Below are 15,043 nucleotides of genomic sequence, written 5' to 3'. Positions count from 1 at the left end.
TATTCTTTTTCAGATTCTTTTCCCTTATAGGTTATCAAAAAATACTGAGTTCCCTATGCTATACAGTATGTTCTTGTTGATTATCTATTTTACATTTAGTAGTGTGTATCTTTTAATCCCAAGCTCTTAATTTATCCCTTTACCTCCTCTCCCTCTGGTAACCAAAAGTTTCTTTTTTATATCTGTGAATCTTTCTGTTTTATAAATAAGTTCATTTGTATTATTTTTTTTTTTTGGATTCCACATTTAAATTATATCATATAATATTTGTTTTTCTCTGTCTGGCTTACTTCCCTTAGTATGATAATCTGTAGTTTCATTCTTTGTATATGTTTTAAAATGTCCATGATAAAAACAGTTTTTTTTTTTAAGTTTGATAGCACACTGTATGAGAAAATAGGCACTCTCACATATTTTTGCTGGAAGGATAAATTGATACAAGCCACACCACGGGGATTTTGGCAACATGAGGGCAAAGACCCCTGAGTCAGCAAATCCACATCAAGGACTCTACCCTATGGGTGGGACAGCGTGATATATGTATAAGCTATTTGCCAAAATGGCCAGAGATTAGAAGAAATCTTCCTGTCCATCAACAGGGGACAACTGACCTAAACTATGGTTCATACACAGTGGAATACTATGCAGCTATAAAAAATATGAAGTGACTGCTAAAATATAGTGCTAAGTAGAAAATACGTGGTTGCAAAACAGAGTACCAAGTGGGCAACAATTTGTGTGCAAGGAAAACGGAACCAAAGGAAAGGAAAAGCACATATCTCAGGAAGGGCACACAAACCTGGTAAGGTTGTGGCTTCTGGGTGGCTGAGGAACTGGGATGAAAGGGAGTATTTTTCTGTGGATCTATTTGCATCTTTTGGATTTTTAATGATACAAATTTCTTTTTCTTTTTCTTCTTGGCTGTGCCTTGAGGCACACAGAAGTTCCCAGGCCAGGGATTGAACCCAGGCCACAGCAGTGACAATGCCAGATCCTTAATCACTAGGCCACCAGGGAACTCCCTGTGAATTTATTTCTTATTTGGCAATATGAGTAAATTTTAAAACAAACAAAATCCCAATCAGTAAACAAAACTTACATAGAAAGGCAAAGGGGGAAAACCTTTTCTGACTCCCCTTAATGCTCCCCAGAGACTCCTGCTGCCACCCTCTTTCTGTCCTTGGAGATCACAGGATGATGGAATGAGGAACATCATGGCTTGGACAGGGGTGACCAGTCCCACTTCCTTAAAGCCATGATAAGGCTCTGACAAGGCCTGGGCTACATCAAGAAGACCCCTCCCCCACACACATTTAAACAGCAGATAAGGGGAATAAAGCTTACTCTGCCTCTGCATTGGTCTCGTCCTGACCCCAAGAGCCAAATTCTTATCAGGATCAGATCATCACAGACATAAACAAGACAGCATCACTCCAGGGTTCCAGAACAAGACCCCATCAGACCCTTGAAACTGAAAGCAGCTAATAAAGGACTTTTCACCTTGGCAAAGCAGGTTATGGCAGTGGTCCGCAAATTGTGCTCCCCTCAGAATCACCTGGGGAGCTTTAAAGATCCTATGCCCAGGAGTACCCTAGCGGAACAGCAGGTTAAGGATCTGATGTTGTCACTGATGTGGCTTGAATCACAGCCGTGGCATGGATTCGATCCCTGGCCTGGGAACTTCTGCATCCCGCGGGCACAGTCAAAAAGAAAGAAAGAAAAAAAAATCCTTTGCCCAGGCCATACCTCAGACCAATTAATTCAAAACCTCAGGGCTGGGGTCCAGATATCAGTGTGCTTGCAAGTTTCTCGGAGCATGGCAAAAGGCACAGGTGAGTTTGATACCTACGGCTCTTGGCTCTCACCTGATGACATAGTGTAGGCCCCCTCCCCAGGAACCAGACAGCTTTTACTCTTGAATGCAGATGCCTCCTTCAACCGGCTAGTGAGGAAGATCACCGTGTTCAGGCAGCCCCACACCCAGCCACGGGCGGCCCAGAGTCAGACTCCTGGAGCAGAGCGCCAGGAAGACATCACCAGTTCTCACAGGCTCTACCGGGGACCAGTGAGCAGGTGTGCCAGGCTGAAGGGACCACAGAAAGGGGTCAGTTAAGACAGGAGAGACCTGCAGCCCAGAGGTCAGACTCTGGGAGCCTCTGTAGAGGTTCAGAATGAGGCCTAAGGAAGTCGGGCCTTGTTGACCGTACAATTGAAGATGAAACAGGAAGGAGAAGAAAGGTACCAGATTTGGGAGGGGGATGGTGATGGTGGTCCAAGACAGACTGAAGAACCAAGGGAAGACCCTGGAGGCAGCTTAGATGTCAGAGGAGGTGACATCCAGGCTCACAGGTGGACAAGCAGCGCTCAGGGATCGTGATGGCAATGCTAGGGCTTTCTGTACTTGCTCTGTGACAGAGGTCACAGGACAGTCAAATGACATCACCCCACAGAATGCAAAACCACTAAGGCTGGGACCTGGGAGTGGATATTTGGGTCACGAAAACAGAGGCAAATGAAATCACGCAAGCAGCTGAGTAGACAGCCACGACCAACCATGAGGAGGCAGAAATGCACGCCAGGGCCTCGTCACTTACCTCCATGAACACGGCCTGCCCTGGGGCCAGCTCAAACACTGACGGCAGGATTCCAAAGGGAGGTTGCTCAACGAAGCCAACGGTTGCAACAGACTTAAAGAAAACAGAAGATGACTCAACAGTCAAGAAGAAACTATAAAAGCCGGTGTTCGGCTGACAAACTTCCTTCCCTAAACATGCATTTTGTGATTTGAAGGGTCTTATGGATTAGCCAGTCCCATTTTGAAGAAACGGAGGCCCTTCCATTCAGCAAGCACTTAGCTGGCACCAGGCACCAGATGGGGTTCCGAGGGTTAAAGATGAGCATACCACGGAGCATCTGTAAAGACCTGTCTGCTGGTAGGAGGTACGAGGAGGACCACTGATGAGTATTTTAGGTGCAAAGCAGGAGGTGGGAAAGGCCTCCCCCTGGAGGTGGGCTCCCAAAGTGCAGTCCTTTCCCTACTGTAGTACCCCGTGTGCTCGTGTGCTCAGTGCCAGCTTCTGTCTGCCTCCACCCTGGCCCACCCCTGGCCGTGAGCTCCTGAGCCGAGGGAAGCTGCCATCCTGTCAGCAGGGCTACAGCCCCAGTACTTATACAGGAAGCCACTCGGCATGCTAGGGACAAAAACCCATGCCCCCCAGGACCCTGCAGGTAAACAAAATGAGTGAAAGGTGCGTCTGCGAACATGTGATCCTCTAGGGTTATTGCTTGTTTTTGGCGATGCAGGTGCAGCAAAATCTCTCCGCGATGAGAATGGTAACAGCGTGAGCGTGACATTGGCATGGCTGCCACAGGGAGTGGAGGGACGGGAAAACAGGAGGGGGTGTGCATGTGCTTCTCAACTCCAGCCAACGGGGCCACGGTGCAGCCGGGCCCAGGGCCGCACACCTCCCAATTTTTCCAAGACTTGATATCAAGATTTTTAGGTAAAAATTTTTTTTTTCTTTTTTTGGCTGTGCCTGCAGCATGTGGAAGTTTTCCAGCCAGGGATCAAACTCACGCCACAGCAACGACAATGCTAATGCCCTAACTTCTAGGCCATCAGGAAACTCCGTGAAATCTATTTTTGAATGTTGGCTCAAAAAATGCTTTGAAGCCCTGTGCCAAACAAATATGCACAGAGTTCAGCCAACAAGCTGCCAATGTGTGACCTCTGCTATATTCACACTTATTACGGTGACTATGTGACTGATGGACCAACTGACTGAATGTAATGAATGCAGTAACATCTGGGCCAGGCTCAGGTTAAGAGGCTAAGAGAGGTGATGCGCCCTCCCCAGGGTACCAGGGACATAACAAGGACTACAGCCCTGGACTCTGTACTTGCTGATGCTCATTGGACCGTTGCAGCTGGAGACAGAGGTTAGAAAATTCTGTGGATAACTATAAATATAGTAAAATTCATTCAGTTAAAAAAAGAGAGAAAAGAAAATTCTGTTCTGGCTGTTTCTAGTCCCACGTGCCATCAAGCCGGTCCCTCAGAGGGGTGATTTCCTTCGGGGGATCTGTTCTCTTTCCAGGTGGCAAACTGTGAGCACACACCCTGAAACTCGACGGCGGCCAGCTCTTTTTAGGCATGATGCAGAACTTGCCCACGCTGAAGCCCACGTTCTTGCAGATGAATCTGGCTATCTTCATTCCCCCAATGAGGCAGTAACCGCAGTCCAACACTGGTGACACTGCAGCCATGGGAAAAGAGGGGCAAGAGAAAGAGCATAGGCCTTAGGGTCATTCTCCTGAGGCCCTGCCCGAGCTCAGAGCAGCTGTGGAGGGGATGGATGGGGACATGCCCTGATGTCTACGCCCATAGAGCAGCCCAGTCTCAGGACTCTGTGAACTTCTGGCTAGAGAGCAGGAGTCAAGGCCCATGTGGATGCAGGCCTCAGTCATCGCCCCAGGGGTTGTGGTCAGAATCCCAACTTGAAGCCTGGGCCCAGCTGAAGAGGCTTGTAAACGAGGGAGCCTAGCAAAGCCAGCCGCTCCACAGCTAAAACAGGTGACACTCACTGAGGGCTTCAGGCACGGCTGCTTGCCTCATTGTGGCACAGACCCACTCAGGGTGGCCTTGAGCCAGCGATGCCTATGCTGGGATTAGCTGGGCAGCTGGCCTCCTCCCCTGATGAGTGTCATTCAGACTCAGCCTCCACACAGGAGCAGGACAATCAAGGCCTGACACTGTGGAGGGCTGTGCGGAAGCTGCTGGCAGGGCCCCCCCTCAGGACCTGGAAGCCCCTGCCCAAAGAGACCAGGCCACGTGCTGCCATGAAGAGGCCCTGAAGGTGAGTGCTCCTCAGAGGGGCTCGCAGGCCTAAATGAACCCCGGGGCAGCAGCGCACGCTCACACGTCAGCACTGGGGGTGGCCTCCGAGCCTGCAGGGGGATCAGAAGTGTGTGCGCTGACTGGGTCTCCACTAAAATAAAGTCATCAAAGTCCCCAAGGCAGTCGGGAAAAAACTGGACGATGTACTGGCAGGTCATCCCTGGAGCCACCATTCCACCTTCTCCTGGGAACATTCCTGTGGGTGATAAAAGCAACAGATGAGATTTTGGGAGCCAGCCACTGGGGCCTGGGCTGGGTTGATGTCCTGTGGGTCAAGGCCATGCCGCTGGTGCTTGCCAGGGGAGCAGGCTGTGGGGGCAGGGACTCCAGGTAAAACACCAGGGCCTGGAGTGAGAGGGTCTATCTGGAATGGTCAGGTGGGGCCACACCTGGCCCTTTTATTTAGAATTTATTTGTGGGCAGCAGAGAGGCATTTGATTTTTTTTTTTTTTGGTCTTTTTAGGGCTGCACTTGCAGCATATGGAAGTTCCCAGGCTAGGGGTTGAATGTGAGCTACAGCTGCTGGCCTACACCACAGCCATGCCAGATCCAAACCATATCTGTGACACAGCTCACAGCAAGACTGGATCCTCAACCCTCTGAGTAGGGCCAGGGATGGAAACCACATACTTATGGATACCAGTAGGGTTTGTTTCTGCTGGGCCACAGGAACCCCCAACATTTGAGACTTGTGAGTTGGGGGGACATGATCTAAGAACAATGCATTGCAGGAGCAGGAAGGCTGACTGGAAAGTGAAGAACAAGGGGGACTGACTGGGGGCAGTGACAGTGTGCAGGGCAAGGAGAGAGCAGAACTGAGCCTGGAGGGGTGATGGAGGGGCTGTTAGGACTGGGAGCCTTCACTGGAGGGTGGGCAGGAGGCGCTGCAGAACAAGAGGAAAGTGTGAGCTGGGACACAGCCTCAGGAGACACCTGAGGGCTGAGTTGGGGCGGGGAATGGGGTCACCCCAGAGCAAGCCCATGTGCAGTTTCCGGTCCATCTGGGCTGCTGCTACCCGGAGCTCACCCAATCCCAGAGAGAAGTAGGGCGTGGACGGCGGGAGGACTCGCAGGTGGCGGCTGGTGGACGTAGTGTTCTGCAGCGAGATCACCATCTAGTCAAAGGCAAAGCAACGAGTGTGGACCAAGACTGAGGGCTGGGTGCAGTTAATAATACAGGGATTGGGGAGTGGGCAAATGAAATGAACTTGACTGCACATCGGTAACCGCTGAGCTGGGGGCTGGGTCCATGGGGTTTCATTACACCGTTCTATCCACTTTCATTTATTTTTAGAAAAAAAAGAACATAAAAGATAAACATGAAGGTGGGAACAGATCTGACCTAGTCTCCATCCATTTAAAATAACAGCTACTATTTATTGAGTTTTTCCTATGAACCGCCTCAACTTGCCAATAACCACAAAAGGTGGGAACTATCCATATTTTATGCTATAGAAACTGAAGTTCAAAGAGGTTCCTTAACTGCTAGGAGCGGTAGGCTTGAGCTCAAGGCTCCAAAGTTCTGCCCACCTTGCATCTTACCTACTGGCCTCTTCCCCACATAGCCCTTTGCGCCGCTTCCTCCCGTGGCCCAGCATGCAAGGTTGTAACTACGCCTCTCTCCATCACTCGGCCCACCCACTGATAAGCCCCGCCTTCTCTTCCCCTCCCTTGGACTGGGAGAGGAGGGGAGGGCCCCTGTTAGGGAGGCCCCTAACCCCCACCAGAACTCGGCATGGTGCCTGGCACAGAAGAGGAAATCTTCACATGCACACACCTTTGGCTTCTAGTTTGTGAAATATTACACTGGGGGAAAGAATCATGATAAAAGCCATGTTTTCATCACCCAACTTAAGACATAAATCATTAAAAATACAGATGAAGCCCTGCCCCAGCCCCCCACCAGATAACAGCTCCATGAATTTGAAGCATGTCTTCATACTTTTACTCATGGGTAGGTATTCCTAAATCAATATTTAGGTCCATTTGGGGCTAGCACAGCATACTGCTTCAATCCACCTGTGAACCAGATCCAAGTGTGGAGAGACCCATACTGTGGTTTTAATTTTCATGTCTTGGTTATTAATGATTAAGAGGATCTTTTCATGGTTTACTTGTTTTGGGGGTTTCTTCTTGTGTAATGAGTCTATTCATAGCTTTTGCCATTTTGCCATGGTACATCTTTTTCTTACTGGGTTGTAGGAGTTCTTTATAACATATTCTGTTACATATTTATACACATTTATAAGGTATATATTATAAACATTTCCCAGTTTATAACTTTATCTTTTGATGTAAACTGTCTGAAATTTTAATTTAAAATTTATCAACATTTTATTCAAAGTGTATATATACTTCAGTTTGAAGAGATCTTCCTATCTCTTCTCATTTTCTTCTTAAATTTTTGCTTGAGATCTTTGCTGGAAAGTGTTTTGTTTAGGCTATGGAGTAAAGGAGGGAATAAGCGATTTTGCTTATGGCAAGGGTGCCACCTCAGTTTTGCCTCTTCAGCTCTGCACCCATGCACGGGACAGCCCTGGCATTCTCCCCTCAGTCTGCTGCTATTCTCCAGGACAGGACACAGAGCTAGCTGCAGCCCCTGTTGCCATTTTGGCAGGAGCTGTTCCTCCTGTCCACTGTGTCAGGCCTCCAGAGAGCCTTGCTCCCAGCCACACAAGGCAAACCTCCAGCCAATGAACTGGAGGATCCAGCAGTTCATATGACTGAAGGGATGTCCCACAGGACAAAATAATCAACTGCACTTACTGGAGGTCAGCTCAGTAACACCTTCTTCTATTGGCTCTGCCTCTTTACATTCCTTTCCTCACCCCTCGCTAGAATTGTGAATGACAGCACATAATTTCACCACCTCAGGTTCTGCTTTATGGAGAACCCAGGCTCTGACACTTGGCATCAGAAGGGTCCTAAAACCATGGCCCCTTAGGGTATGATTCTGGAGCAGGCTTTCTCTCTGGTCTGGTGGTGATCAGGACTCTAGCTAGTGGGAAGCAGGCTGTGATGACCCCTGGTGTGCAGTGCCATCAGCTACTATGGCTTTCATCTTGGTCAACTGACTTGAGGTGCAGCCAGAGGTCAGACACTGAAATGTGGTAGCTATGGCGCAGCTGCAAGGTCTGGGAAGACAGTAATTATAAGGACTGTGGAGGGGCCAGCTTTCCTTAACAGCACTGGAAGCCTCGGAGGAAAAAAGTGATGAGCTCAGGGCAGCCAACTGCCAACTCAAGGCCCACCACGATGACATTCCTTGCATTCCTGGTTACACACAATTTGGTCCTAGTATGTGTGTGTGTTTCTTTGTGCTTGATTTGGCTTGTTTTTTTTTAACTTCGTATTTCTGAAACTTTTACATGTCTTTAATGTTTACTAAAATATGGAAAGAAAACAAAAGAGAAAAAATATGAGACGTAACAAGCCCGCGGCTTATAAGGCTCAGGTTTCTATTCTGACCGTAACCCCTCAGCCTCCAGCACATGCAGCCTGGATCCCTCTCTGCCCCCATCTCAGGACAGAGAAGCTCTCTTATGCTCCACAGGAATGGACTTATGTTCTCAAGCAATACTGGCTTATGGTTGTCCTTGTCACACTTCCTTAGTTGTCTTTGGTGTCAAGGTAACATTAGGCTCTGTCTTAGTCCGTTCAGAATGCCAAACAAACTATCATAAACTGGGTGACTTATGAACAAGAGAAATGTCTTTCTCTCATTTCTGGAGGCTAGCAAATCCAGGATCAAGATGCCAGCATGGTTGCATTTGGGGGAGGGCCCTCTTCCAGTCTTAGCTGGCAACTTCTCACTGTGTCCTCATGTGGGGGAAGGGGCAAGGGATTTCTCTAAAGCCTCTTCATAAAGGCACTAGTCCCATTCACGACAGCTTCACCCTCATGCCCTAATAGTACCTCTCAAAGGCCCGCCTTCAATACTGTCATCTTTGAGAACTATGATTTCAACAAATCCTAACAAATTTTAGAGGGATACAAACATTCAGACCATAGCAGACCGATTAGCCAAGAATGCAGTTATGTTTCTTCTTTTTCTGGTCCCTGGAACAGTTTACTTGAGATAGGGATTAGCTTGAAGGTTTGGTGGTGTACCCCTGTAAAGTTATCTGGGAATGGTGTTTCTTTTGGTAGAAAGTTTTCTTTTGAAGTTATTTTCCGTTGTTTTTTTTTTTTTTTTTGGGGGGGGGTGTTCTTTTTAGGGCTGCACCCGCAGCATATGGAGGTTCCCAGCCTAGGGGTCGAATCGGAGCTGTAGCTGCTGGCCTACACCACAGCCACAGCAACACAGGATCCAAACCACATCTGTGACCTACACCATAGCTAACAGCAACGCAGGATCCTTAGCCCACTCAGCAAGGCCAGGACTCAAACCTGTGTCTTCAGGGATGCCAGTCAGATTTGTTTCCACTAAGCCACAACAGAAACTCCTGAAGTTATTTTCATCAAAGCTGGACAGCCACATAGTTTGAAGAACCAAAGAGTTCTACCAAGTTTTGAAAACAGAACTCTTGCTCTCTTTCCCTGCCATTTCCCACCCCAAATGTAAATACTTTTTCCTACTTGAGCTGATTATTTTGGAAGTTACTCCCATGTCTCCAAGCAGCATGCTAATTTTTTTTCAGTTTTAGGCATTAATTATGGATGGATGATATGGGTATTCTCTCTTTCCCAAAACCAGTTCACCATATGACATACCCTTCCTGTCCCCCATCTTCCTGACATAAGTGACATCACACTACTGGTTAGATCAGTAATTAACATTTACATCATTATTGCTATGTGAATGCTATTCACCACTGAGCATGAAATTCTCCCTTAATCTATTTTTGTTTTTCCTGGAGTTAATAATCAACAAATTATTTTGTTGCCTATGTACTTATCAATAATTTCATCTCTTTCCACTGCTCTACAAATCTCTTCCTAAGAAGTCCAAATATAACGGGGACTCTGATAAGGGTTACCTCCGTAAGTCACCCCCTCCTAGAGCCTTCCAGCCTCTTCCAGTCAGGACTGGTCACTTGATATACCTACTGCTAACTTTTGCCCAGGATAGGACAACTCCTGCAGCAGTTTTAAGCCATCCCCAGAAGATCTCTGACACTCCTACCACTAAGAGGTGAGGTCTATGAAACATCTCCTTGAGTCTGGGCCACTCTCAGTGACTCACTTGTAACCTACAGAAACGCAGAGGAAGTCACGACTTTCTCTACTGTTCCCAGGGGACCTCCAAGGTCAGGTCGTGAGGACTGATGCAACTTTCCTCTTGCTTGCTTGGATACTCACTTAGAAGCTCAGATCACTCACTGTGAGCTGCCTGCTCACTTGAGGCAGCTGTTCTCTGAGGAAGACCAGGCCACATGGAGAATCCATGGGCAGGTGCTCTGTTAACAGCTCAGCTGACAACCAGCAATGATTACTATGGGAGTGAAAATGCCTCATAATTCCAGCCCCATCTGTCAAGTTACCCCTAGGCACTGACTCTTTCCAACTAAGGTCTCAAGCATCATGGAACAAGTCATTCCCATTGTGCCCTGTTGGAATTTCTGATGCAAAGAATGTATGAGCACGATAAAATGGTTATTTTAAGTTGTGAAGCTTTGGTGAAATTCCCTTTGCAGCAGTAGTTACTGGAAAGCCCTCTCACCGCTATGAACCTGGGCATTTCCGTCACCCCTCTCCTGTGCTGGATCTCTCATTTCCCACATACTTTGTTTTCCTCTTCCTTGGTTTACTCACTTCTATAGGGGAGCATATACCCTAAGAGTTTCCTAAGAAAGGCTGCCCGATTCACAGATTCACACATTTTGGTGTGTGTCTTTTTTTTTTCAGGGCTGCACCAGTGGCACATGGAAGTTCCCAGGCTAGGGGTCAAATGGGAGCTGTCGCCGCTAGCCTACACCACAGCCACAGCAACTCAGGATCTGAGCCATGTCTGCAACCTACACCACAGCTCCCGACAACGCCGGATCCTTAACCTACAGAGCAAGGCCAGGGATCGAACCCGTATCCTCATGGATGCTCGTTGGGTTTCTTTTTTTTTTTTCTTTTTTTATTTTTCGTCTTTTTGCTATTTCTTTGGGCCGCTCCCACGGCATATAGAGGTTCCCAGGCTAGGGGTCAAATCGGAGCTGTAGTCACTGGCCTACGCCAGAGCCACAGCAACTCGGGATCTGAGCCGTGTCTGCAACCTACACCACAGCTCACGGCAACGCCGGATCGTTAACCCACTGAGCAAGGGCAGGGACCGAACCCACAACCTCATGGTTCCTAGTCGGATTCGTTAACCACTGCACCACGACGGGAACTCCTCGTTGGGTTTCTTAACCAACGAGTCAGGACAAGAACTCCAGTTCACACATTTTTTAAGACTTGGAAAACTCGAAAATATTTTTATCCTTAAACTTATAGTTTAGAAGGGTAAATACCTGCTACGTTATAGTCATGCGTCCAACAGATGCAAGGTGCATTTCTAAGAGACATCACTGGACACAATTCAATTTATACAACACAATGTGGCAGACTGTATTTCTCTGCTGGGGAGGCTTTTGCTCAGGGGGAAAGCAGCACTGTGCTCTGAAGAAGAAAAGAACTACCTGATGTGGAGAAGCCTTAGGGGGACTTCCTAAGGGGAGGGAAAGGAGGGGAGGGGAGGAGTAGCCAGGAGTGTGAAGAGTCCCGAGGCCCTGCTGCCATGTGGGTACACCCCCGGGGGGAGGGGGGAACGGGAATGAGGTCTCAGCTAAAAGCCAGCATCTTCCACCATACACATGGAAGACCTCAGCCCCAGTTTTCTGGCTGAGAGCCCAGATATCACAGGGTAGAGATAAACCCTCCTCGCTGTGTACCATCTGATCAGCATGCAAATTGCTGATTCATACCAAGTCATGGGGCAGTGTGTTACATGGAACATTGAATATATTAAGAGAAACTCCAATAAAAGTTGCCATTAAAATCACGCCAGAAGACCAAAATATACAAACAGCTCATACTACTCAATTACAACAACGAAAAACAAACAACCCAATCTAAAAATGGGCAGAGGACCTAAAAAGACATTTCTCCAAAGAAGACATACAGAGATAGCCAATAGGCACATGAAGAGATGCTTGACATTACCAATTATTAGAAAAATGTAATTTAAATCTACAATGAGGTAAGACCTTACACCAATCATAATGGCCATCATCAAAAAACAACAGGGAGTTACCGTCATGGCTCAGCAATTAACGAACCTGACTACTATCCATGAGGATGTGGGTTCGATCCCTGGCCTCACTCAGTGGGTTAAGGATCCAGTGTTGCCATGAGCTGTGGTGTAGGTCACAGATGCAGCTCGAATCCTGTGTTGCTGTGGCTGTGGCGTAGGCCAGTGGCTACAGCTCTGATTGGACGCCTAGCCTGGGAACCTCCATATGCCATTGGTGTGGCCATAAAAATACCAAAAAAAAAAAAAAAAGTTTACCAACAACAAGTGCTGGAGAGGGTGTGGAGAAAGGGGAACCCGCCTACACTGTTGGTGGCAATGTAACTTGGTGCAACCACTATGGAAAACAGTATGGAGGCCCCTCAAAAAACTAAAAATAGAGTTGCCATATGATCCAGCAATCCCACTGATAGGCATCTATCTGGACAAAACTATAATTCAAAACAATACATATACCCCTATTTTCACAACAGCACTATTTACAATATTTAAGACAAGGAAGCAACCTAAGTGTCTACTGACAGATGAATAGATAAAGATGATGTGGGGTGTGTGTATACATATACAATAGCCTATTATTCAGCCATAAAAGCAAACAAAATAATGCCATTGGGAGCAACATAAATGTACCTAGAGATGATTATAGTAAGCAAAGTCAGTCAGACAGAGAAAGATAAATACCATATGTTATCACTTACATATGGAATCTAAAATATAACACAAATGAACACATCTATGAAACAGAAGCAGACCTACAGAGAGAACAGACTTGTGGCTGCCAAGGAGTAGAGTGGGTAGGGAGGGGACGGATTGGGAGTTGGAGATTAGCAGATGCAAACTAGTATATATAAAATGGAAAAATAACAGGGTCCTACCATATAGCACAGAGAACTATATTCAGTATCCTGTGGTAAGACATAATGAAAAGGAATATAGAGAAGAATATACATAGGTATAACTGAATCACTTTTCTGTATAGCTGAAATTAATTCAACACTGTAAATCAAATGAACTTCAATAATATTAGTTTAAAAATAAATTTAAAAAAAAAAGCCATGCCGGGAGGGAATATTTCAAGTACTTCGTTTTGTTTTGTTTTTCTATCGAGTACTTTTAAGCACAAATAGTGCTAAGTTCCAGAATGTAATACATCTGGGATATATGCCTCCCACTGTATCAATATTTATAATCCTGCAATTGGACCTGCCGCCACTGTGGTGACCTGACCCTAAGCCTCACTAAACAGCCACCAGATGCAGAGGTTTTCACAAGCAGAATGTTTTTCTAAGATTCTTCAGATGACTGTGGGAGAAGGGAGCTACAAGCATGGAATGAGAAGAAGCTCTGTGGAATCAGACTGTAATTAGAGGTATCAGCATGAAGTCATGGTTTTACACATGTGAGCACATGGATGTATACATGAAACTGTGTATACAGACATTTGTGTATACAGGGTTGGACCTGTGAAATGGCTGTTTTTTTTCCCACCTCTATCTGTTGAAACGATTTGGAAGCAATGACACCCCAGTAGCAAATAGCGGATCTAGCTCTTGGGTCTTAGATTTCTTTTTTTTTTTTTTTTAGATCTTGGTTTCTAAATACCATTCTCCACTAAAAGAAACCACAACTTCTTCGAAACTGATTCCAGAAATGGGACAAAGAGTACAAGATGAACCGGGGACATCTCGTGATGGCAGAACATAAGGAAGTGCCCAAGAAACGGCTAGATCATATCAAAAGAACACAAGAGACAGTTTGTAAGGCTCATACAAAGACAAACCTGGGCTAATGTCAGAAGCAAAATGAATGCTGACTGTAAATGACCTAACTACTCATTTTAGGCTAGACCAACATAACTTCATCATTGAGAAGGATTCTAAATATATGTGCCCTCACCAACAAGATGAACACACCACAACATCCAATACATTTTATAGTGTCTGGATACATATATATATATATATATTTTTGTCTTTTTGCTATTTCTTTGGGCCGCTTCCGCGGCATGTGGAGGTTCCCAGGCTAGGGGTCGAATCACAGCTGTAGCCACCGGCCTACGCCAGAGCCACAGCAACGCAGGATCCGAGCCACGTCTGCAACCTACACCACAGCTCACGGCAACGCCGGATCGTCAACCCACTGAGCAAGGGCAGGGACCGAACCCGCAACCTCATGGTTCTTAGTCGGATTCGTTAACCACTGCGCCACGACGGGAACTCCCTGGATACATGTTTTTGAAAAAGATAAAATAATCATTTCATCATAGGGGGAAAAAACAATTACTTAACTATAACTGACCAAACTGATCCTTAAGATGCAGTCTCCTGGGTGGACCAACAATGACTGAAAATTAGGATACAAACTAGGTTCCAAATGTTTCTTATAATATTTATAATTGCGTGTGACTTCCAGGTGTTTAAATGTTGCTATGCCCCTAACATCAAATTGAGATCCAGTATGTTTCTGTACCAGAGACTAAAAGCCATATGGTAAAATCCTTCCCTCTAGAAACTTTTAAACAATTTTTAATTCTTTAAATTATAGTTGATTTACAATGTTTTGTCAAATTCTGCTATACAGCAAAGTAACCAAGTAATCTAGTTACACATATATATACAATCTTTTTCTCATATTATCTTTTTTTTTAGGGCTGCGCCTATGGCATATGGAAATTCCAAGGCTAGGGGTCAAATTGGAGCTACAGCTGCTACAGCTGCCGGCCTATACCTCAGCCACAGCAACGTGGGATCCAAGCTGCATCTGTGACCTACACCACAGCTCATGGCAATGCTGGATCCACAACCCACTGAGTGAGGCCAGGGATAGAACCCACATCCTCATGGGCACCAGTTAGATTTGTTTCCACTGCACCACAATGGGAACTCCCTCTCATATTATCTTCTATCATGTTCTATCACAAGAGA

General features: G+C 46.4%; 1 protein-coding gene and 1 long non-coding RNA gene across 24 annotated transcripts in view; both read right to left on the bottom strand.

The window, feature by feature from the left end:
* DLEC1 (DLEC1 cilia and flagella associated protein) overlaps nucleotides 1–15,043 on the bottom strand; it is an 82,102-nt gene that overhangs the window by 34,956 nt on the left and 32,103 nt on the right. For 17 of the 23 annotated variants that reach the window (XR_014822711.1, XM_084987723.1, XM_084987726.1 and 14 more), the window contains 4 exons: nucleotides 5,925–6,012; nucleotides 4,920–5,093; nucleotides 4,120–4,256; nucleotides 2,595–2,687 (listed from right to left, as the gene is read on the bottom strand). Coding sequence is in view for 17 of the 23 variants with exons in the window: in XM_084987723.1 (XP_084843849.1) it covers nucleotides 2,595–2,687; nucleotides 4,120–4,256; nucleotides 4,920–5,093; nucleotides 5,925–6,012 (492 nt within the window). In the remaining 6 variants the exon portion in view is untranslated. The remainder of the gene's footprint in view (nucleotides 1–2,594; nucleotides 2,688–4,119; nucleotides 4,257–4,919; nucleotides 5,094–5,924; nucleotides 6,013–15,043) is intronic. The other 6 variants (XM_084987735.1, XM_084987736.1, XM_084987738.1 and 3 more) reach the window with 2 other exon arrangements.
* Nucleotides 7,299–12,371, bottom strand: LOC146397260 (uncharacterized). Its single transcript, XR_014822753.1, has 2 exons — nucleotides 12,240–12,371; nucleotides 7,299–11,114 (listed from the first exon to the last, which is right to left on the bottom strand). It is a non-coding gene; the product is annotated as an uncharacterized LOC146397260 (long non-coding RNA).

This window comes from Sus scrofa, chromosome 13, assembly GCF_054392235.1.
Source record: "Sus scrofa isolate SSC_HxYL_T2T_F1_AM1 chromosome 13, Sscrofa_HxYL_maternal_Yorkshire_Landrace_v2.0, whole genome shotgun sequence".
Lineage (NCBI taxonomy): Eukaryota > Metazoa > Chordata > Mammalia > Artiodactyla > Suidae > Sus > Sus scrofa.
The sequence above is the reverse complement of the archived record's forward strand: the minus strand, read 5'-3'. Positions and strand labels throughout refer to the sequence as shown.